Source organism: Sceloporus occidentalis, unplaced genomic scaffold, assembly GCF_023333645.1.
Source record: "Sceloporus occidentalis isolate IW3139 unplaced genomic scaffold, rSceOcc1.0.p SCAF_6, whole genome shotgun sequence".
In the NCBI taxonomy this organism is placed as follows: Eukaryota; Metazoa; Chordata; class Lepidosauria; order Squamata; family Phrynosomatidae; genus Sceloporus; species Sceloporus occidentalis.
Window position 1 is genome coordinate 59,568,662 of NW_028316986.1, and position 24,002 is coordinate 59,592,663.

The window sequence follows — 24,002 nt, forward strand, 5'->3', positions numbered from 1 at the left end:
TGTGTTATGCTGGTCTTGTTACCACCTCTTTGCATTGTTTGCTTATTTTAAGTCCAGCCTCTCCTCATGAAGGCTGTGGCTATTGTCAGCTTCCATGTCAGTGAACTGATGAACCCATTTTTGAGTTTTTAATTCCAAATTTTAAAACGAACTATCAAATTTATCAAATTTGTTTTTCCATCTGGGAGACACTCAGATAATTTGAAAAATATCAAGTGCTCAAAATGGTTAAGACTCTGTCCTTTGGACAGAGTAACAAGTAACAAATTGGTTTTCTTTTCCGAAAGAGTCCACATGCAAAGATATGTAATTGGGGCAGATGAAAACCAGTGACTTGCTGGTCTCTCTTTAGGGGTTTCTGAACAATTAATTTTTTTCTTAGAGCCATGCTTGCATTATTGGGATCCTTCTCAGCTCTGCCCATTTCATCTCAGTGTCTTTTGTGGAAGAGATCTTGAGTAGCAGTTGGTGCACTAGCTATGCCCTCGGTCCTGCTCTAGAGCGGCCGAGCGTCTTTGGAGAAAGTCCAAAGAGTTGGGTTAACTTTATCCATTTCAAATTTGTTCTTTCTTCCTTCTCACGTGCCCTGTCTATGGCAAAACAGAATTATTACAAATCATTGATCTCCGCCAATGAGAGGTGCCCGTAGCATTTGTTCTCCACCTTCAACTTTGCTTAAACCTCCCTCTCCTCCTGTCTCTTCATCATTCTCTCCTAATGACTTTGCTAATTATTTCATCTCAAAGATTACCACTATTCGCTCTGAGATAGTCCCTCCTGATTCTTCTTCTGCTCATAATCTTCTTTTGCCCTCGCCTAACAAATTTTCTGTGTTTCCTCCTGCTTCTTTGGCTGAACTCGCTACACTTCTGAACTCTTGAAAACCTGCAACCTGTCCTCTTGATCCAATTCCTACTCGTCTTCTAATTTCCATAGCTCCCTCTTTTCTGCCCTTGCTTCTCCATATCTTTAATCTCTCTCTCTCTACAGGCTCCTTCCCTTCGGACTTCAAACATGCTCTCATTTCCCCAATTCTGAAAAAACCTTCTCTTGACCCCTCCTCTCTGTCTAGCTATTGTCTGATTTCTTTTCTTCCCTTTCTTTCTAAGGTTTTGGAACAGATTGTTTATTCTCGCTGTCTTGAGTTTCTTGAAGCCAACTCCATCCTCAATCCCTTTCAGTCTGGTTTCCGCCCAAGGCATTCCACAGAGACAGCTCTCACTAAGATCTCCAATGACCTTTTACAGGCCAAGGCTAATGGCCTTTACTCTGTTCTCATCCTTCTTGATCTGTCTGCAGCCTTTGACACCGTTGATCACTGTCTTCTAATGGATATACTTTCTGACCTTGGGTTCTCAGACTCTGTTCTCGACTGGTTTAGATCTTATTTGTCTGGCAGATCTTTTGCAGTGGTTGCAGGAGGTCAGACTTCATCTCCTGTTCCCTTATCTGTTGGAGTTCCCCAGGGCTCTGTTCTGGGTCCCCTTCTGTTTTCTCTCAACACACCGTCCTTAGGAAAACTCATTAGCTCTTTTGGTTTTTCTTACCATCTGTACGCTGATGACACCCAGTTGTATCTTTCCACCCCTGACCTTTCTCCAAGGCTTGAACAGCAAGTCTCATCTTGTCTCACAGCTGTCTCGCAGTGGATGTGCCATTGGCGTTTGAAGCTCAACATGTCCAAGACGGAGCTTCTTGTCTGTCCTCCTAAGTCTACCCTTCAACACTCCTTTTCTGTCTCTGTGGACAACATTTCTATTCAACGAGTCCAGCAAGCCCACAGTCTTGGTTTTATCTTTGATTCTTCTCTGTCATGTATCCCTCAGATCCAGACCACAGCCAAGGCTTGTAGATTTTTTTTATACAATATTGCCAAAATCCGACCATATCTCTCTGCCTCTACTGCCAAGATTCTGGTCCATGCCCTAGTGATCTCATGACTCGATTACTGCAACATCCTCCTGGCTGGGCTTCCTCTCTCTCACCTCCGTCCTTTAATTTCTGTCCAGCATTCAGCTGCACGCATTATCACATCCGCCCACCGCTCTGACCACATCTCTCCTGTGTTAGCATCCCATCACTGGCTCCCCCTCCCTTTCCGCATTCAGTATAAGCTCCTGCTGTCAACATTTAAAGCCCTCCATGGGCTGGCCCCTCCTTACTTATCAGACCTTATTTTCCCCTCACCTTCCCACTAGGGCCCTCCGTTCTGGTAGTCAAGGTCTGCTGTCCCAGCCCAGGATTTCCTCTGCCCCATCTCGGATTCGCCCCTTTTCACTTGCTGCCCCTCACTCCTGGAACCTTCTTCCCCCGCGAGCAAGAACCATCACTTCTTTAACCAGCTTCAAAACGGAGCTGAAGACCATCCTGTTCAGAGAAGCGTTCCCAGGCATTGCATAATTCTCACTTGCTATTTGATGTTCTTTTGGTGCCTGTTTTATTCAATCATTTCCTGTATTGCTATGTATTTTATATGTACTATCTTACTAGACAGGCCCCTTCCCCACCACCACTCCCTTCTCCTTCTGTGTCGTGTCTTTTTAGATTGTAAGCCTGAGGGCAGGGAACCATCCAATTAAAAAGATTGTATGTACAGCGCTGTGTAAATTTACAGCGCTTTATAAATAAAGGTTAATAATGTTAAGGAAAAAGCAACATGGGACATACAGTGATTGAAATAAAACATGTATGTGAGAGTCAGAGTGACTCAGCAGAAGCAAGTAGCAACCACACAGGTGTAAAAGATAATACAATTAACAAGTCCTGAATGCCAAGGACAGAAAATGTAAAGTGGATAATTGAAAACACCTGAGAATTGTTAAGTGGTCAAGGCTGAGATGATGAAATCACCAATTCTGGATAGAAACAAGAGAACCAATGAGAATGGATGTACACGCCCACTGGGTGGAAACTGACAAGGGTGGGTGGTATTATCCAAGGACTATAATAATGACTAAGAATCCCAATGTGTTTTGTGGGTAGTCGTTGGGAGTATTGGAGTAGTGAGGAGTATTGTTGTGTTGGATAGTTTGGAGCTGTATATAGTAGAATAAAGTAGATCTTTTATATAAGACTACTGAGTTGTCTGGTGTCTTGAGTGAAGATACAAGAACCAGCTGGATCCTGAAGAAGTGGGAAGACTTCTGTGGAAGCAAGAGTGAGAAGGCTTGGAGAGTTTGTCAGGGTCTTCAGCCTATTCTCTGTAACTCTGCTGCTTTTGAAGCAAAGCTTTAACCACTGATCAAAACTGGTCAGTGTCGGTGCGCAACAAGGTGGTGAGTTTGAGCCAGAGGTGAAGAGCTACAACTCCCATCATCCCTGACAAATAATAATAATAATAAGTGTGTACAAGAAAAGAGAAATTGCAACTCAACAATTGTTATTCTGCTACTGCACATAACAAAGACCTGCCAAGCAAAAGGAGGTGGGAGTAAACTACTGGGACAAGTACTGTTGGGCTTGGCAGCCTAGGTAAAGTGGAACAGCTGTGGGCAAATAAATTCTGGGCTGATGCCTCGTTTTTATAGCACCACCAGCAGGTGCAGTTGTGCTTTTATTTAAAACAGAAAGGACTGTGCCCATTTTAGCCTGTATGGATTCATACTGTGGATGGATTCAAAGTGGCAGTGATCATAAGGATGTGACCCAACTGTCTTTCTAATGTGAAAATGCAGCACTAATATTGGAAGAATGAGATGCATGATTTTATGTGATGTTGCATCTTTCATCTCATCAGCATTTTCCTGGTTACATAAACTGTTGATCATGTTGATGTCTCATCTAGTATATTTTGAAATCCTTCTCAGTATTTACTTTAAGAACAAAGCATATCAGACAAGGACTGTCTTCAAAGAACAATTTTAGTTGGCTCAGGAGAAACACATCAGTATTTCTGCAATAAATTTGTGCAGCATTATGTCCTAATGATTACAGGCAATACTGTTTATTTAGGATGAGAGAAACTAGATTTGTGCAGCTTCCTTTCTGGATAAATTGTGTTGCAGTTATGTGTGTGTGTCTTCTTTATCTTTAAGTCATTTCCAACTTATGGTGGCCCTAAGGTGAATCTGTCACAGGGGTTTTCTTGACAAGTTTCTTCAGAGGGGGTTTGCCATTGTCATCCTTTGAGGCTGAGAGAGAGTGACTTGCCCAAGGTCACCCAGTGAGTTTTTCATGGTTCAGCGGGGATTCAAACCCTATTTTCTGAAGTCATAGTCCAACGTGCAAACCATTAAACCACATTGGATCTTATTTGTCCATCTTAATACATCACTATCACTTTGTAATCCATGTGAAATAACAGATGCAGCAGAGAGGGGTAAGCCTTATACAAAACACGTTTTGATTAATTTGGATTACCTAAAGAAGAATGTATATTTGTGTGGACTTTTCGCAAGATTCATAAGATGTGAAATACACTTCTTCATTCAGCAATTTATCAGAGGAATCCCTGTAAATAGTACCCAAAGTCTTCAGCTATCTTTCCATTTGTGCCATTACTCTGAATTGGCTTTCTGATATTACCTTATAGCCAATTATGTGAATGTATGTATTATGATTATGTGAATGTATGTGAAACTTCCTTACATTGAGTTAGACTTTCTAGCCATGTATTGTCTTTTCTGAGTGAAGGCAGTACTCTAGGCTCATAGCCTTCCTGTGGTCTTTTGTGGGATAAATTTATCATTAGAATGCTCTTGCTCTGAATGTCTGCTTCCCCAAAATTAATTTATTGGTTTACCAACTTGCTACTAATGACCTTTTCTTCTGCTTGCTTCACTTTACCTCCTTCAGTATACTGGCAATGGGCTCCAGTACATGTGTTCTCTGACCTTGGGGATTAGCTTTTTCCTCTCAATCTGTCATCTTTCAAGTATTTATTACACGATCATTTAAATGTTTAGTGATATATTCAGTAGGGTAATTTTTTGTCAGATGGATTGAAACTGAAGGACACATTACTACTACTACTACTACTTCCTCCCCCCCCCCCCCCGAAACAGGGAATTGATTTCCATCTAATACTGAGGAATAGAACTTTAATCAACTCCAAGTTCTCTTCCAAATCCTAAAGAATTCAATGTTTTATCTATAATCGGTAAACTTATTTAAATATGGAAGACATATGGCTGCTAGAACATTTAATTAGTAGATACTTCTAATAAGTAATAATTAATGGAAAACTGTAAAAAGATGCATGTACTTCCACAGTGATTCTTGCCAAAGCTGTATGTGCCTGAATATTGTCAAAGGCTTGTTTTGGGTCAAAGATGCTTTATCCTCTGTGCAATCATGTTTACTGAGGCCTTTGCAGTAATACTTAAAAAAAATAATACAAAATTTATTACGGCATACAGCCAGTACAAATCAGTAATACTTAGTTAATACTCATATTAACCTGACTTTAGAATGTTTTGTTGCTGTAACTATATTTTAGAAGCAAATTAATTTTTTATTTTTTCCCATTTGTAGAAAGAAGCCTGGCAGGACCACAAACGGGAATGCAAGTGTATTAAGAGTATGGAGCCTAACTTTCCACCAGACTCTGTGAGACTAGTGGGGAGGATTATTTTTAAAATAGTAAGTACATTTTCTGTATGTGATTGATAGTAAAATATGTGCTAATGTGGAGGTGGATTGATTCAACATACACATCGGCAGCATTTTACATTTTGGCATCTTTGCATGGACACTTTGGCGCGTTACAGACCGCCCCTTTGGGGCGGCCTGTAGGCGCTCCTTTCCCCGGTGTATCGGGGCCTCAGCTGCCAGAACAGCAGCCTCCGAGGCCCCGATCCGCCGCTTTTCAGGCTGCGGGGAAGCAGCAAAAGGCTGCTTCCCCGCGGCCTAGAAACGGCAAAAGGTCGCTTCCCCGTGGCCTGGAAAGGGGTGACCTTGGGGCTTCAAGCCACAAGGACACCCAGCGATGGCGGGGAGGAAGAGAAAGGGGCTGCTTGGCCCCTTTTTCCTGTGCGTCGCTGGCGCAGCCATCTAAAGGCTATGCCTGGCGACGCAAAGCTGGAAGGAGCTCCGAAACGGAGCTCCTTCTGGGGCCGCGGAAATGGCGCACTAGGTGCCCTTGTGCAGCCCCACTACATCACAACTGCGCTGCCTCGTTTGGAGGTGGCGCGGTTGTGATGTAGTCATGGCAGCGGCCGTGTGGAACGGCCGCCGCCATTTTGTACGTACTGAGCACGTACTAGGGTTGGGGGTGTGCGGAAGCGCTGCCGCTTCCTAACCCTAGTACGTGCTCAGCACGTACTTAGAGGCCCGTCTGTAACGGGCCCTAATTTTCTTCACTTCTCCTGAGTGCTTTCATGCCTGTTTACATCTATGCGAATGCTGCGGGCCACATGCAGCATCAATGTGAATTAAGATGGCATGGAGGAAGGAATTGTATGTGAATGCTGTTGGGTCAGAAAAGCTTTTGAAATAGGTTGTTGGCTTGCAAAATAAATAAAATAGATAAAAGTTGAACAAATGTGTATGAGCACCTCAGCACACAGCAGCACACACTCAAAAATTATGCTTTCCCAGATCGTGAAGGAGGTGGTTTTATTTCCTGGCAGGAAAAGATCATGTGATATGTTCTGTTTCACCCATCCACTCTCCCTCTGCCAAATAATCCTCTGTAATGGAAACACTTGGAAAGCAGATACCCACATGTTCAATGATTCACATCCTTCTGGATACTCTGGTAAAAAGTGTGATTCCTCCCCCCTACTCCCAATTAGGCCAATTGCATCTGGCTGGATCATGTAGACTAGTCCTAAATCTTCCAGCCAATATCGTTATTGCTCCCTTAGGAGGAAGCTGAGATAATTGCTGTATTTTTATCTGGCAAAGCAAAGTCCCTTCTGAACCAGCAAGAACATGGCATGTTGAAGAATTCAAGCAGGACTTGTTGAATTGACTGCCGTGTAGGTCAGCCTGATGTCTTGAACATAGAGAAAGGAATGGAAGCAGGTTATTTGCTTTTCTGTGGCTCTTCCTTTCCCTGGCTTGCTGCTCTTCAAGCTGATTAATGTTAACTGTGTAACCTTAAGAATTGGTACATGGCTTTTCTACTGTCCTTCCCCCATCTTCTCTCTTTCCTTTTTATTCCTTTATTTTTTTGATTGTTTACTTAGAGCAATAACATTATTGCATGTTATTAATCTGCACACCACATTGGGAGCTGTATTGAGTGAAGAAGAGGGTTAAAATGGCTGTAAACAAAGAGAGAGAGATTAACACTTGTATTGATCACATTCTGTAAAAGGTACAAAACTGCTGCCTCCTCATACAAAAAAGAAACAGTCTTTTAAAACATAGACAATTACTGCAGACATACATTTCATTAGACTTATGATTCCATATAATCTATGGCCCTTATCACACGTGGGAGGTTTGCAGTTCAGATCCGCAGTCACTCCTGTTCTAGCAACGCGAAAAGTGATGTTTTTCACACCAGATTCGAGGTCACTCCAATGCGAGTTCACATTGAAACGTGATGTTTTACCACACCTGGTTTCCTTTCCGTTGCCCTTCCGAATCGCGGGGGAAGCGGAGTCAGTTCAATTCTAAGCAAGTCACGTGATGCGGATTCAAACAAAGCATGTGAGTGCACATTGTATTAACACATCAGAGGGTTCAACGATTCAAATCGGCACCCTTGCGCATGCACAATGGGGCTATGGATGCTGTCCTCCTTACCTGCCCCCTCCTTAGCTGTCATCCTTCATCGGGATGAAAGAGCAGGCAGGGGATGATGGGATAGGTGGAAGAGAGGACGAGATGGGGATGCAAGAGCAGGCAGGGGATGATGGAATAGGTGGCAGAGAGGACGAGATAGGGATGCAGGAGCAGGCAGGGGATGATGGGATAGGTGGCAGAGTGGCAGAGAGGATGAGATGGGGATGCAGGAGCAGGCAGGGGATGATGGGATAGGTGGCAGAGTGGCTGAGAGGACGGGATGGGGATGAAGGAGCAGTCAGGGGATGATGGGACAGGTCACATGGGGTCACTTGGGGTTAGATTGGTTGATGGAAAAGGCGGGGGATGATGGGACAGGTCGCAGGGGGTCACTGGGGCCAGGATTGGGATGCAGGAGCAGGCAGGGGATGATGGAATGGATAGCAGGGGGGCACTGGGGCCAGGATCGGGATGCAGGAGCAGTCAGGTGATGATGGGATAGGTCGCAGGATGGCAGAGGGGGTGAGATGGGGTGAAGGAGGGGGAGGAGGATGAAGGAGAAGAACGCAGGGGGCCAAGGGGGGGCGATATCATGTACAGGGCGCTGCCATTTTGACGCCTGCATCACATGCTAGGGTTGAGGGGCGTCTGGAAGTGCCACCCTGAGGCAATGCTAACACGTGATCAGGGCATCTTAAAGGGCTGTCTGTAGTGGCCAAGAGATTCCTACCATATATAGAGCATGAAATCCCAGAGTTGCAACCTGGATTTAGGAAAGGAAGAGGCACTAGGGATCACATTGCAAACATGAATAATGCAGTGCACCAGGAAATTCCAGAAGAAAATCTGCATGTGCTTTAATGATTACAACAAAGCCTTTGACTGCATAGATCATGACAAGCTATGGATTGCAATAAGAGGAATAGGGCAGTCACAACATCTGGTTGTCCTAATACGTAATCTGTATTTAGGACAAGAGGCTGAATCGGAACAGAATACAAAGAAACAGCCAATAAGCAAAGGCTGCATTCTATTCAACATCTATGCAGAAATCATCACATGGAAAATATTATGGATATAAGAATAGATTGAAAACCAAATATACTATTGTTATGAATGTATAATGATGTAGAATGGAAAAAAGAAGAAAGAAATCTTGTAACAAATTTACTTAACAGCAGCGAGATTAATTATAGCAAGAAGTTGGAAACCGAAAATAAATGTGGAATTGAAGAATTGGTATAAAGAAGTCTAGCAAATAGTGATTAATGATAAATTAACATGTAAATTGAAAGTTAAGAAAGGATTATGGAAAAGAAATGATTTTGATGAATTATGGAAAAAATTATTGAAAAAGTATTACGAAAAGAAGATGGAAAAATACCTTCATGAGATGAATTAAAATTGTGGTTGGAGTATATGGATGGGAATGGCTCCAGGGAAGGGGTGCACTGAGGTGATATTTAGTATAAAATAAGTAAAATGTTAAAGCATATATTTGTATGAAGAAAGCGTAATAATTTGTATTGTAAAATGTAAAAATATTAATAATAAAAAAGAAATCATCATACGCAGAGCAGGCTTAGACTCAGAGGCAGGATGTGTGAAGATAGGAGGAAGGAACATCAACAACCTAAGATATGTAGATGACACAATAGTACTAGCAGAAAAAAACAAAGACCTGGAACACTTACTTAAGAAAGTCAAGTAGGAAAGTGTTGGATTAATGCTGAACATTAAAAAACAAAAATAAAATCATAGAAGATCTTCAAGAATTCACCCCAGACAATGAGAAAACTGAAATAGTCAAAGAGTTCCTATGCTTTGGCTCAAATATTGATCAAAACAGAGACTGCAGTCAGGAAATCAAAAGAAGGGATTAGGAAGGGCAGCTATGAAAGACCTGGACAAGATCATAAAGTGTAAAGACATAACTGCGAACACTAAAGTGAGGATGATCCAAGCCATTGTATTCCCCATCACCATGTATGGATGTTAAGATTGAACAGTAAGAAAAGCTGATAGGAAGAAAATCATCTCATCTGAGAAGTGGTGCTAGAGAAGAGTGCTGAGGATACTGTGAATGTCCAAGAAGACCAACAAATGGGTTCTGGATCAGATCAAGACTGAACTCTTCCTGGAAGCCAAGATGACAAAATTGTGGTTGCCGTACTTTGGCCAAATCTTAAGGAAAAATTATTTTAAAAAGACACTGATGCTAGTAAATGTGGAAGGCAGTAGAAAGAGAAGAGGACCACATGCCAGATGATGCGACTTGATCAGGTCTGGGCATGCAGGATCTGAGCAGAGAGGCTGAGAATAGGGGATCTTGGAAATGTCTCATCCACAAGGTTGCCATGAGTTGAAGTCGACTCAATGGCAGCTAACAATAGATTTACAAAATAACTGACTACTAATGCTCCCCATATAATCATTTTTTGGAGGGAGAGAATCCCATTTGGAGGAATTTGTGGCCATTTTTGTATTGTCTTTTTTAAAAAAGCAAAAATTACATTACCAGAAAAAGGTTACTTTTTAAATAGCCATTACCAAAAGTAACTTACTTTTGAAGTAAAATATTCCAGGCTCTGAATCCTGTTTTGCCAGAGTCTTAGCCTAGCATCGACCTTCCTCTTACATATTTCCTAAGCATTAATTATTAAACATGATACATGCTGCCTAGTAGTTAAAAAGCTTGATTCAGTGGACTATTAAAAAAGATAAAATCTTTTATCAACTATTTTAACTCTGATGCTATATAATATCACTTTTCAAAACAAAATGTAAAAATGAAAAGGAGAGAAAATAAAATAAATGAGCAGTAGCTTACAGTAATAGGATTTAAAATGCTAACAATGTTTTCCATAACATGGAAGTAAACAACAAGTGATTTTTGCTGCTGGTTGTTATTTACTTTGATACGCAGGTGCATGAGGATTATATGAATTTTTAAAGCGGAATTAATTATTAATCCCATCACATTTTCTTTCATTCATTTTTTTGTGTTCTCAACAGTTAAGACAGTCAACATGCTCATCTGAGGAGCTCTACTCTTTTTCAGAACTTCAGTCAAGTAAGTAGCTGTTAGCAATATTTTTGTCATTTCCCCCCTCACTTTTACTGCGTAACCTGAAGTAAAAGTTCCCTTTGGAATTCAACAGATTTAACTGCATAATTCTTGTGGGAGGAAAAACTAGAACACACAGGAAATATTCTGCCTTTTCAAAGGTTGTTTAAGACAATTTCTTTAATAACAAGGCCTTTGATTTTTGAGTTGGATGAATTTCTTATTTTCTTATTTTCTGCTCTTGATGTTAACTGTAAAGTTATCAGTTGTTAATATATTAGTTGTTTCTGTTTCTGAAGTGTACCCTACTTTACAAATATGTTCAGTTGAATTCAAAATTGAAGATTTGAACGTGTAAATGTGTAATACACTCATCGCTCCTAAGATCTGAGATCCGCACCCTTGAATATATGCAGAGGGATGATCTCTGCTGTTTGCAATGGCGTGCGCGCACTGGGATGCACTCCATTTAAGCTTATGGGGCTTGAATAAGCATAAGCCTCTGTTTTTGTGCGGGGATCCTGGAATGGATCCCCTGCGAAAATGGAGGGCCAACTGTAAATGTTTTTTTATTAATTTCTATCACTGTTCACCTTTTTTAAAAAACCCTTCCCTATTACAAAGTTAAAAACCAATAAATACAAAAAATACACAATAAAATCAAGTATTAAAACAGTACAACAGTGATAAAACAATTTTTAGAAATTAGTTGTCTGGCACCTTAAAGAATTAAAAGCTCTATTGGTCACAAGCTTTCATGGTATGTAGACCAAGATATCAGATGCACCTTATCCAGACCATTTATAGAAAAGTGAGTTGTTTCATCCTGGAGAGAAGTGACCAGCTGGGTCCCACAGGATTCTGTCCTGGGCCCAATGCTATTCAACATCTTTATCAATGAACTTTATTGCACAGGACCACTCTCAGAATGGAACAGAACGAGTAAGGGACGAGTGGGGGACACATTTTACTTTTTAAAAATTCCAAAAAGCAAACCTTGGTTTTTCCATTTTATATGAGGGACAGCATTTTACTGGGCCACTGTATTTAATGAAACTTAAGCATCCACTAATTTTGGTATCCACTGGGTTCTGGAACCAAATTCCAGCGGATACCAAGGGGCCACTGTAACATGTTTTGTTATCATGAGTTGCACTGGCTGCGGGGAGAGACTGTCCCATGACACTAGAATCATAGAATCATAGAATCATAGAGTTGGAAGAGACCACAAGGGCCATCCAGTCCAACCCCCTGCCATGCAGGAAATCCAAATCAAAGCATCCCCAACAGATGGCCATCTAGCCTCTGCTTAAAGACCTCCAAGGAAGGAGACTCCACTACACTCCGGGGGAGTTTGTTCCACTGTCGAACAGCCCTTACTGTCAGGAAGTTCTTCCTAATGTTGAGGTGGACTCTCTTTTCCTGTAGCTTGCATCCATTGTTCCAGGTCCTGTTCTCTGGAGCAGCAGAAAACAAGCTTGCTCCCTCCTCAATGTGACATCCTTTCAAATATTTAAACAGGGCTATCATATCACCTCTTAACCTTCTCTTCTCCAGGCTAAACATCCCCAGCTCCCTGAGTCGTTCCTCATAGGGCAAGGTTTCCAGACCTTTCACCATTTTAGTTGCCCTCCTCTGGACATGCTCCAGTTTCTCAATGTCCTTTTTGAATTGTGGTGCCCAGAACTGGACACAGTATTCCAGGTGGGGCCTGACCAGAGCAGAATACAGTGGCACTATTACTTCTCTTGATCTAGAAGGAGACTAGGAAGGAGACAAACCTTCTCCAAACAGCTTTGTGTCCCACAGGCTGCACATGGGGCTCCATGTGAGAAGGAGGCCTTTGTTTGTCTTGGGAATGAGTGCCATTGCTTTGAATGTAATTCGCTTGTGTAAAATCGTAGTGCAATAAAAGTATCACTGATGGATTTTTGTTTCCATAGTGCAGTGTGTTTGTATATGTGGCATTGGAATAATTGTGTTACATTTCTAGTATCTGTAAAAAAATATACAAATCAGCGTAGCCTAGAACGTGCTATGAAAAGGAGTACCTTCCACTTTCTATATGGCTTCAACAACATTAGTTTGTGTGCACAGATGGTGGTAAAGGGCCTTGAAAGTGCTTTTGGTATAACATGTGAAAATAGTCTCTATAAGACTATTCATAGCTACACTTTTGGCAGTGGTTTATCTTCCAAGGAATGGGACAGTTTTAAATTCCTTAATGGCAGAAAATTAAAACAGTTCATTTCCTTGATTTCATTTCAGTTTTTAATTCCTTTGGCATCAGTATAAGATGGGAAGCTTAGCTTCTGCTTACTTGCCATGAACCCCTTGTGTGGCATTTTCTTCCTTGAGAATGGCTAATTTTGACATCTTGGCCAAATTCCAATTCAGATATTTGTCTTCTGATTTTGATGCACAAAGTTCTGTGTGGATGTAATTATATTGTTTACATCATCCTGAACTGAAATGTCCCACATGCTGTGCATTCCCAAACAGTTGCTGTTTTCCATCCCAATTATGGTTTTGTTTCAGTGACAGGTAAAATTAGTAAAGCTTGTCCATCTCTTAACAAATCAATCAGTCCTGTGATATGTACTGTCCCCTTTTAAGCTAAATATCTCTTTATAATGTTTGCTTTCAAATGTTAAAAACAAAAGACATTTCTAGAGGAATATAATTCTGCTGGAAAATAAGGCATACAGTTTCACCATGACCTATTTCCAACATCATTGGTAGAATTTTTACATTGGCAACAGCAGTGGCAATTTCAATTATTATTATTTATTGTATTCATTTGTATCTCAACTTTCTCTCAATAATTAGATTCAAGGTGGTTAAGAATATACATAAAAACAATACAGATTACCATATATACTTGACTATAAGTCGACCTCATGTATAAATCAAGGGCAGGTTGTGGGCTAAAATCACGGATTTTGATATGGCCATGTATAAGTTGAGGGTAAAATTTAGGGGCATGTGACAAAGCATCTATAGGATGAAGCAAACGAAAATGATGCCAAAGAACTTAGCAAAATTCCAGCAGGCATAACTGTTTGTGCTCCCACTAAAGGCTAGATGGATGACAGAGCAGAGGGGGGGTCGGTGCTTTGAAGACAGATTATACTTTTGCTTTTCACCAAGGGATGGTTTCCTTTTTATAAGAGTTAAAGTACAGTACTTGCATTGACCTATGAATAAGTCGGCTCAAGTTTTTTGGGTCAATTTTTTGACTAAAATTTCTAGAGTGTATATATAGTAACAAAATGCAAACTTTTCAATTAAAAAACAATTAAACAATTGATAAAGTTAAAAACATTAAACGTTAAAAACATTAAAGTTCATTAAAAGACAACATTACTTACCTTAACCCAGCACCTCACAGCATCAAAAAGCCCACCCTAACCAGTTTCCAAAAGCTTGGCAGCATAAAAATCTCTTAAATTTATTATGGAAGGAGAACAAAGATGGGGCCATTCTGGTCTCTCTGGGGAAGGAATTCCAAAGTCTTGGAGCAGCCACCAAGAAGGCCCTCTCCCTTGTTCCTCCAAACAAGCCTGGGAAGATGGTGACAGGCAATCATCCAGAATATTTATATTATATCAACATGCATTTATATATAGATTATATATCTCAGCCGTCCTTAATTTCCCTAAAACTCTGCTAGTGTGATTCCTCACACCTGACTGCAAATCTTGCACTGAGGAAGATATTTTGGGACAATACAAAGGTACCATCATAAGTGTAGTCTATCCTACCAACTGCTTGTGCTATTCTACATCTTCTTGCACATCTGTTTTGATTCTGAGCTTTTGATTTTTCATACACATAATGTTTGTACAATTTGGCAGTGGCAATTTGGTGGTGAAAGGTAGCTGTCAAAAATAAAGAGGCATACACTTGCCCCTTTGTGTTTTTGGGGTTGGGAATGTCTAGACTGCAAAGATGATACCGGACTGCTTAAAGAACTTGGCAGAAGGTTTTGAAATATATTGCCTCCTTTAAAGATGTTGCAGAGCTATGTGAAGAAATGAAAGAAGGCCTCTGGCACCTTGCAAAGGCACTGCAGCTGTATTTAAAGACAGAAATCCAGGATGTTTCTCAACTGCCACCTGCCTTGGATATTTTTGAAACCTTCGCAAAAGTAAGTATTGAACCAGATACCTGACAACTCTATAAATTAACTGCTTATTTTTTGTGCTTTAGTGTTTGGTGAGAGAGCCATGAAAAACCATAATATATTGCCAAATGTCAATGTGAACAGTAAATTTTATACTCCACTTCACTCATTAAACAAATTCCCTGCCAAGTACCAGTAGCTTTTTCTTTTTGATATGACTGAATTAAACAATTTAATTTATGTTTCAAACAACAGTTTTTTTAAAAAAAAATGAGGTTGGTGACAGCACAAAATGCTAATATTGAAAAATGACTTGCGATTATTAAAGTAAAACTCTAGCTATCTTATATGCTGCTTTTTTAGAGACATAGTGTTATGTTTTATGCATTACCTTTTTTGAAACCTATATATTTATGGCAAGTATAATCTGATAACAAATATATTTATATTCTGTGTTCTCTCATGCTGATATATGATGATGCGTTGTACAAGTCATCAGTGCATCCCACAATATGCCATTTCTGTCCCTTTTCCTATTTCTTGATATATCATCCAAGGTTTCATATTTATTTACTATAGATGTATTAGTATGCCAAAGACTACTGGATGTCATACCCATTTGGCTTAACCAAATGGATATACAACTTGATGAAATAAATTTTGAGATTCCCTTTAATCATAATCATCCAGTGTTAAATGAATTTATTTATCATTTGTTGGAAATGCATTAGCAATTTAGAGTCAGTGTTTCTGTGTAGTTTCTGGACAGGTATAAAGAGAATGGCAGTATGGTTTGAAGTGGCTAATTGGTTAATTCTTTAATTAATATTTTAGATATCACTTTTTGCAGTGATTTGTCACAGTATTAATAATTCCATGATTCCTTCAGAATAGAGCAATAATACTTAGCAGCCGGTTAGATTTTCTTCAGTGATTTCAACAATTGGGAAATTTCTTAGTGACTATTTCAGATTAATGGCCAATTCCTTTATCAGTATGTGAATTGTGTTGATTTGTGCATCAAAAAAATTAAAATACATTTTAAAACCTGAAATATTAATGCCAGAGGATATATTAGCATTTGGCATGTGGAATAAAATTTCAGAATATTTATTTTTTCAGTTGACCTGTTCTCTTTCATGAGTATTTTCCTCTTTACACATCACTACAGTGGATGGGATATGGTAAACTTGTATTTCATCAGTAACGTTCATCGCTGGTACCAGTGGGGAATGTCTTCTGGATTGTTCTATTTCCACTAGAATTGGTGATCTGCCTTTCTTCTCCATCTCCCTATGTACTCTAAAAGCCTACTCCAGAGGTCTGGGAAACCTACTGCTGCTTCATGGAAGAGAGTCCCTAATCCACAGCTCTTTGATATGGAAGTACCCTATTGAATCTCACCTGATGCTGTGCTCTTAAATGGATGGCATAAAGGGAAATTCCCTCGAATTTAGGTCTCCTTCTGTTTACTTAGAGAAACAAGTAAATAACAGGAATGATGTATATTGGGGATGAACATGATACTGCACAACTGCATTGTGATTATAGTGAAGTATTTTACTTAAGTACAACCTTTTAACTATTTCTTATTAGAATTAATTGAAAGCATTTATTTATATGAAAAGGTGAAAATAGGCACATTCTGGTGTTTCATCAAAATCTGCCTTATATATCATTGGCTCCCACCTGTTCTGTGTTATATTCCATTTATTTAGTGACATGGATATTGAATTCAAGCCTGATTATTCATTTTTGCATTTGTTCAGTTTATACCCTTTTCATTTTTTAAACATAGTTTGAGTTTATGCAGTTTTCTTAAGCATAATGTGGTGATGAAAATAAATTGTGGTTATGGCAGTGTATCTTATTAAGTTTCATTTTTTCATTTTGCCTAAATTATTGGGCTTTATGAGAAATGCTCTTGGCTGTTCTTTCGTGAGACTGCATTTTGGGTGTTGGCAGTAACAAATTAATTAATTTTTTTTAGTATTGTTGTGGTGCCTTGTTTTGACAAATAAATGAACATAAGAAAGGTTTTATTTGTAATTTACTTGGAACTGTGTTTGGATTTTTCACTTCTTGCCTAGACAGAGGCAATCAGTTTTATGCTTTTTTAAAAAAAGTACATGAACTAAAGATCCTGTAGAAATATTTACTAAGCCCTCATTTTAGAAAATGTTTACAGTATTTATTTTATTCATTAATAACAATCAACAAAATAATAATGGATAGTGTGCTGCTCAGGGTATAAGCATGTCTTGACATGTTTTGCAAATTTACCTCTAGGTTTTGTATTTTTGTCCCAAATATTTTAATTTAGGAGTATGGGGAGGCGGTGGCTCAGCAGTTAAAGCGCTGACTCTGACAATTGCAAGATCAGTAGTTTAAGACCCAAGTGCTGTGTGACAGAGTGAACTTCTATCACTAGTCCCAGCTTCTGCCAACTTAGCAATTGAAAGCATGTAAAGGTGCAAGTAGATAAATAGGTACCACCTTGGTGAGAAGGTAACAGCTTTCTATGAAGTCATGTTGGCCACATGATCACAGAATCGTCTTTGACACCTCTGGCTCTTCCGCTTAGTAATGGAGATGAGCACTGCCCCTGCAGTCGGACATGACTAGACAATCCTGTCAAGGGAAAACCTTTACCTTTTACCTAGATCATTCCTGTACTCAATCTGCTGTATTTCATATAATGACCTACTGATTTATATATGGAAGTTTAAGATTTGTTTATTATGAAACTATTTCTGTTGTACAATGCAAATGCTTAGCTTTTCAGTGGACAAACATGAAGAAAATGGTAATTGTGCAGAAGATGTCCCTTATTTGAAAGGATGTCACTTATTCAAGGGTGAAAAGCTTATACTTTATGTATTTTAAACAAGGTGCCAAAAATCTTGTATGTGGTCCCTGGGTCCTTTAAGAAAGGATGAAGCCAGGTCGCAGGAGCAAGCTGATGTGTCTGAAGCTTACTATCAGTGCATACAGTTATATTTTCTCCTCTGCCTTAAAGCTAGTAGATGTTTTCTCTGGAGCATTCTAGCAACCAATCAAAAATAAGTAAGCTGAAGCAAATTGTTATTTATTATAACAATCCTATGGGGCATGTTAAGCTAGAAGGCTGCAATTGGCTTATGGTGACCATATGTACTCTCTGGGGAAGCTGGGATTTGAACATTATAATTCCATCATGTGACGTTAGAGACTCATATACAGTCTTATCTTTGGTAGGAATTCCAGAGTTCATCTAACTCACTGCCATTGCAGGAATCCACAGCTATGATATGAGTGGTTTTGTGTGGCATTCTGTCACTCCAACTCAGGATGCTATAGAGCTCGGAAAATTGCTGAAAAGATGTCTAAATGTATCTAAAAGTTGAAACATCTCTTTATAAGGAAAACTAAAGTATTTAGAGATTCTGTAATCACCTGCATAAGTCTCTTGAAGCCAAACTGGATTGTTACTCTCAGTGTAGATTTGAATGCTGCTGTTGTTGGAGCTTATGTATTTGTTGTTTCGGAGTATTCCAGCTTGAAATGCTTTTGTAAAAAGGATTTTTCAGTTCTGTACTCCACAAATGGAAGTGATAAGAGGAACAGATCTCCTGAAAATTGAACCAGATCTAGGAGGCAGGTTTTAATATGAAATTTAATCATAATTGTCAGGCAGTTTTTCATATGATTAAAACAGGTTCATTTTTAATCCATGTTAAAAAAGGATTTCCCATAAAGACAGAAGTTGGTTTGTGATGTAATTTACAATGATGAGAATGTGGACAATATGTTAATTTTATAGAGAAACAAATGTCTATGTTAACTTTTATTTGTAAATTTAGACAGAACACACCATGTTAATAGATACTTCTTGATTGTTAATCCCATGAATCATGAATTTCAACTCTCCCTAGCTGCCGTTTTGAAAACCTGATAACCCTAAGGAGATGTGAAATGAGTTGTAGCATTTCAAAGACCTTTGAGAATTTTACATGGTGCTTTTTCTACAGAATTAATCTAAGTGGGATAGGCTCATGCCTTTAATAACTTGCCATAGAAGAAAACAATTTTACCTGCACTCCAATACTGTTTTTCAGTCCTTCTCCCACATCCCTTTAAAGTCTACAGAGTGTTTATTCCAGTTCTGAAGCCAATGGTTTCCTTTCTGCTCAGTCTTAACTGGTTAAAGTAGGAAGCTTGATTGAAGGCCAGGTACAATCTGTTCAGTGCTTGAACTTGAGTGATGGAAATAAACAGCAAGACAAAAGGAAAAACGACAACCTACAAATGGTGTGGATGTAGGTGTGTTTAATTCCTGACATGTTTTAGAAAAGGAACAGTTATATCTGGCCATTCCCATTTCTTTTTCTTGGATCCTTCTGTTCAGCACACTATAATTTTACGGGCAACCTCACTCTATAGTCTTAAATCAACAAGGGCCTCAAAAAGCTCAGAATGAAACAGATTTAGCAAAATAATAACAGAACCTTATCATTTATAACAAGGTAACTTACAACATAACCTCAGCAATATTACCACTCTTTAATTGTGGGCATAATTTGATATTAGTATATAAATATCTTTAATATTCATATCACTGTATTCAGTGAGTTTCTAATATGACTATTTTTGGTTTTGCATATTAAATCTTATTCTCTGAAGTGGGGGAGTTGGCCCCGAGTTTGTGATAATACCTGTGGTCCGTAATCTAAGCCATAATTTTTCATGACTGATCCTATTGGAGCTGCCTGCTAGAATGACAGATGATGCAGAGATGTGTGCCTTTAATGCATTTGCTAAGCCAGTTATTACATATAAATTATTGATCTATTGTGCTTTTCCCTCAAGGTATTACTTCTAATAAATTTAAAAAGAGACATGTCCTTAAGTTTATACTAATATTGGATGAAAATGGTAGAATTTTGTCTCATACTTTTGGTATATCAGTATATACCAAACTTCTGGGATTTTTAGTGGTCTGAATGTAGGACTAGGACCATAGAGATGAGGTTTCCATTCTTCACTCAGCATTTCTTCTCCCTCCCATGAAATTTACTTTCAGTCCCCAAAATTGTTGCATTACAGTAACTTAAAACTTCAGTGGTCATTTCAAAATAGAGTTTAGGCAACCAAAGAAAACATTCAAACAAAGTTAACCAATGGAACATGAACACAGCAAATATAAGAGCTCTAAGTGTGAATGGTTTTCAGTGTCTCACTCTCTGCAGTTATACAAGCCAGGCATACCATAAAATCAGTGTAGAACAATTTAAAACAATTACAAGACTAAATCCATATTTAAACAATTTATCACTCAATACAAGACAATTTAAAACCAGTGAAAACAATTAATAATATTACAAACCATAGCACAAGTACAAATTTCAAATGAGATTCAACACAACAAGCTACTCTTAAATTTTAATCTTTCTTTCCGTTTCCTGCCTTTGTTCCTTTTTTCTTTATGTGATAGTCTGAAAAGTTCTGCCAATCTGCAGTATATCTGTATTAGCTATATTAGTTGCTTCAGTCATTATGTCTGAAAGTGGAGAAGGTTCACATTCTACCACCTGTCCCCCAAACTGTATGATTCCCAGGTCTTCGATTCTTATGAGCAACCGTATTGATAAGATGGCTAGGGATTATGATATGGGACACCTCTTTTAGTGAATACAAGTTGAAGGAGATCAGCTGGTACTTGCTAGCTCTTATTTTCAAACTTAGAGCTCAAGTAATTTTAAGAGGATCCACATGGTTATGCCTAATAACAAAGAGTCATGTGGAATCTTTGAGTTGTTTTTTTAAATTACAGCATGAAGCTTCCATGAATTACAATCCAATTCTTCAGATTCATCTTTGAGGTTCAAATGGATAATATATATGACTATTCATAGTGCTTGCCTTCACTTGTAAAAAAAGCCTGAACTCACAGTGTTCCTATGACACATGGCTTCTTCTGTGGAAATGCCACATATTTTCCCTGCTAATCCCACTTTGTCTCAAAGTCAGCAAAGTTGGAGAAAACCCCAGTGTTTCCCCAAAACTACAGGATGATACAGGGTTTTTGGCACGTGGACAACTGGATCAGGGCTGATTTGGAACGAGCCAGTTGTGCACCCACCAAGAGCCATGTATTACCTCTTCCCCATGTCGAGCATTTCAGGGAAAGTGGATGGCCTGTCCACAGAGCCACTGCTGCCACTTCCTCACCAACAGGAGCTCCATGGAAAGGCTCTGGCATGCTGTTGCTTCTGCTGAGGGTAGAACAGACATCCAGCCATGTGATTTGAGGGTCCCTCTACTCTAATTGATTGCACGGAACCTATTCTATCCTCAGCAGAAACATTGCTGTGTTGCAGCATTTCCATGTAGCTCTTGTTGTGAGGACGTGGTGGCAGCAGCTCCATTGGACAGCAAAGGGAATCCATTGTTGGTCTGGGTGTCTCGTGTGGACACTGCTGGTGCCTTGCACCATGTTCGGCACACTATGTGTGGCCCCAGATTTTCAGCCAGTGTAGACCAGCCTATAGATAGCATTTAACTCCAGTTAAACTTCACAAAATAAACAGTAACATTCCATGGTATTGCTGACAGGGTTGTGATGCAATTGGTACAACAGCTTGTATGGTAGCTTTTGGAATAGAGTAATTTTTTTAAAAAAATAATAATTAATCAAATGCTATATTTGAGAGGGGCTTGATCTTTATTTTGAAACATTTTTGAAGGGAAAAACACAAATATTTCACATGAAGAACTTGGTGCTACATTATTGGTGTCTACATGATTAGAAATCACAAGAACATGGAAAAGATTGAAAGATCTTTCATTTCAACACTGGTTGGATCACATATGAGGAGTTGCTCTTCCAGAAAAAAATGACTTGTAGAATTCATATGGTTAGCAGGAATTTTAAAAAGATGCATTTGCCACAATTTGATCTCCTTTAATCAGTAACTGGTCCACCATCATGTCAGCTAATATTTGGGGGTTCATCTCTTTAGAACAATTAAGCTATTGAAGGGTTTGTATGTAATCATTATTGTACAGAATTAAATTTGAAATCAGTGTTTGTCCTAGTTGGTTGGCTGTGCTATTTTTTCTTTTCTCTTTTGTTTCTTTTTCTTTTTATTGATTGTTTGTTATTGTTTGTTTGTGTGTGTGTGTGTGTGTGTGTATATATATAGTGGTCAGGGTAGTAATGTCAAAAGGAATTTTGGTGCATAAAAGACTGACTATAACAATTATATTATTTTTCTTATATATATTGCAAAAACAGAGCAGTATGGCTCACAGCACTGCCAAATACCTGAAAGAAAGAGAGAAAAAACCAGATGTTGGCTCTCTAACTTGTAGGGGATCCTGTGGGTGAAAAACTAGTCTCCCATCATTGCTATAGTAGAAAATGTATAGTTGTTAATATTCGGTCTGCCAGATTATTTTAAGAAATTTAACAGAAGTCCAAAACACACTGTAGAAATAATCCTATTTGAGACACTTTTAACTTCCTTGGATCAATACTAGGGAATCCTGGGAATTGTAGTTTTTGTGGCACCAGAGCTCTCTGACAGAGAAGGCTAAATGTCTCACAACACTACCATTTCCAAAATTCCCTTGCACTGAGCCGAGGCAGTTGAAGTGGTCTCAAACTGGATTATTTCTGCAGTGCATTTTGGACCATAATGTTAAATTCATAATGAAGCTCTACTCCAGGAGAGTGAAGAGAAACTGGGAAAAGAATACATGGGCTGCTTTTAGATCCTCAAAGGAACAATAGACAGGGGATAATAAATATATTATATCTTCACTGTTGGAGACAGAAATGATGATCATGAAATATTACGAAGGCCAATTCTAATGGAATTTATTGTATGTTGTTAATCTTATTTAAATCATTTTAATTCTTTTTGAAGAGCTGAAGTTAGCATTCAGGTTTAGAGCATTATATTCTATAATGTTGTACAACAATACTATCTGTATTTGCAGTGTACCTTTCCACAATGTGGCAGAAGTAGTGAATTTTGGGATCAGCTATTATAGTATTTGTCAGTATTTTTCTTTCCCCCCAACAAAAGTGAATAATTGGCCTACAGTTATTTATATCTCATATTAACTACAATAAAAATGAATGCATGTGATAATATTACCACATTGAAGCCATAATATTAACATTGTTTTTCTCTAGTCTGTTTATTTATAAATTTACTAAAATGCAGAACTACAGCTGGAAGAAATATAGGTGAATTAATTTTTAAAAAGGCAGCGTTTCCCTGAAGACTTACTTGCCGTGGAAGTCTTCAGAATGAAAGGCAGTTTTTTCATAACATGAGAGTTTGTTTAGTCTCTGATTTTTCATTCTTTCGTCTTCCTTGTTTTTTATGTTTAGTCCTTTCCAGGAAACTATTATACCAGTGATTTATAACTGGGGAGAATCAGGATTTTCCATGTTATTTGAATTAACCTTCTAGCCACAGCAATCCTTCTTGTGTTCTGTTGCTTATTACGGAATAATGTGTATGAGCAAATATTAGTCGCTCTGTCAAAATGAATTGTAATTTAATTAGAAGCTCTTGACTTGCACTTCTTTGTGTAGTCAATACAGAGTTAGAAGACTGAAATGTAGATAATGGGGCAAAGTTGTTTGCACAGTGCAGAAATAGGCAGCCAATCATGTTGCACAGTGTACAGTAACGAACATATTCTAGACTCAGGAAGCTTAAATGGGACTAAATCTGGAACATTAGTATTGCTGGTGTGTGTGTGCACACAATACAGTAATTAACTTCAAACACGTATCCATTTGTTTGTTTTGTTGTTGTTGTTAACCACCCTCAAGTCAATCTTGATGCTTGGCGACCCTGTGGATGAAACATCTCCAAGACCCCCTATCCTTCACTACTCTTCCCAGTTTCTGCAGATTCATATTTGTGATCTCCTTAACTGAGTCCATTCATCTAACATGTGGTCTTCCTACTTCTTTCCACTCTTCCCAACATTATTGTCTTCTCTAATGAGTTGTGTCTTCTCATGATTTGACAAAAGTAAAACAGCCTCAGTTTAATCATCTTTGCCTCCAGGGAAATTTCAGACTTGATCTGCTCTAGGACCCCACCCACTTGTTCTTTTTGCTGTCCATGG

The 24,002-nt window shown here is 38.9% G+C and overlaps 1 protein-coding gene across 2 annotated transcripts in view; it reads left to right on the forward strand.

Annotated features, from left to right (window-relative positions):
* Window positions 1-24,002, forward strand: part of SMYD3 (SET and MYND domain containing 3) — a 503,325-nt gene that overhangs the window by 54,975 nt on the left and 424,348 nt on the right. For both annotated transcript variants that reach the window (XM_089528391.1, XM_089528390.1), the window contains exons 3-5: window positions 5,473-5,580; window positions 10,690-10,747; window positions 14,755-14,891. In XM_089528391.1, coding sequence (XP_089384517.1) covers window positions 5,473-5,580; window positions 10,690-10,747; window positions 14,755-14,891 — 303 coding nt within the window. The remainder of the gene's footprint in view (window positions 1-5,472; window positions 5,581-10,689; window positions 10,748-14,754; window positions 14,892-24,002) is intronic.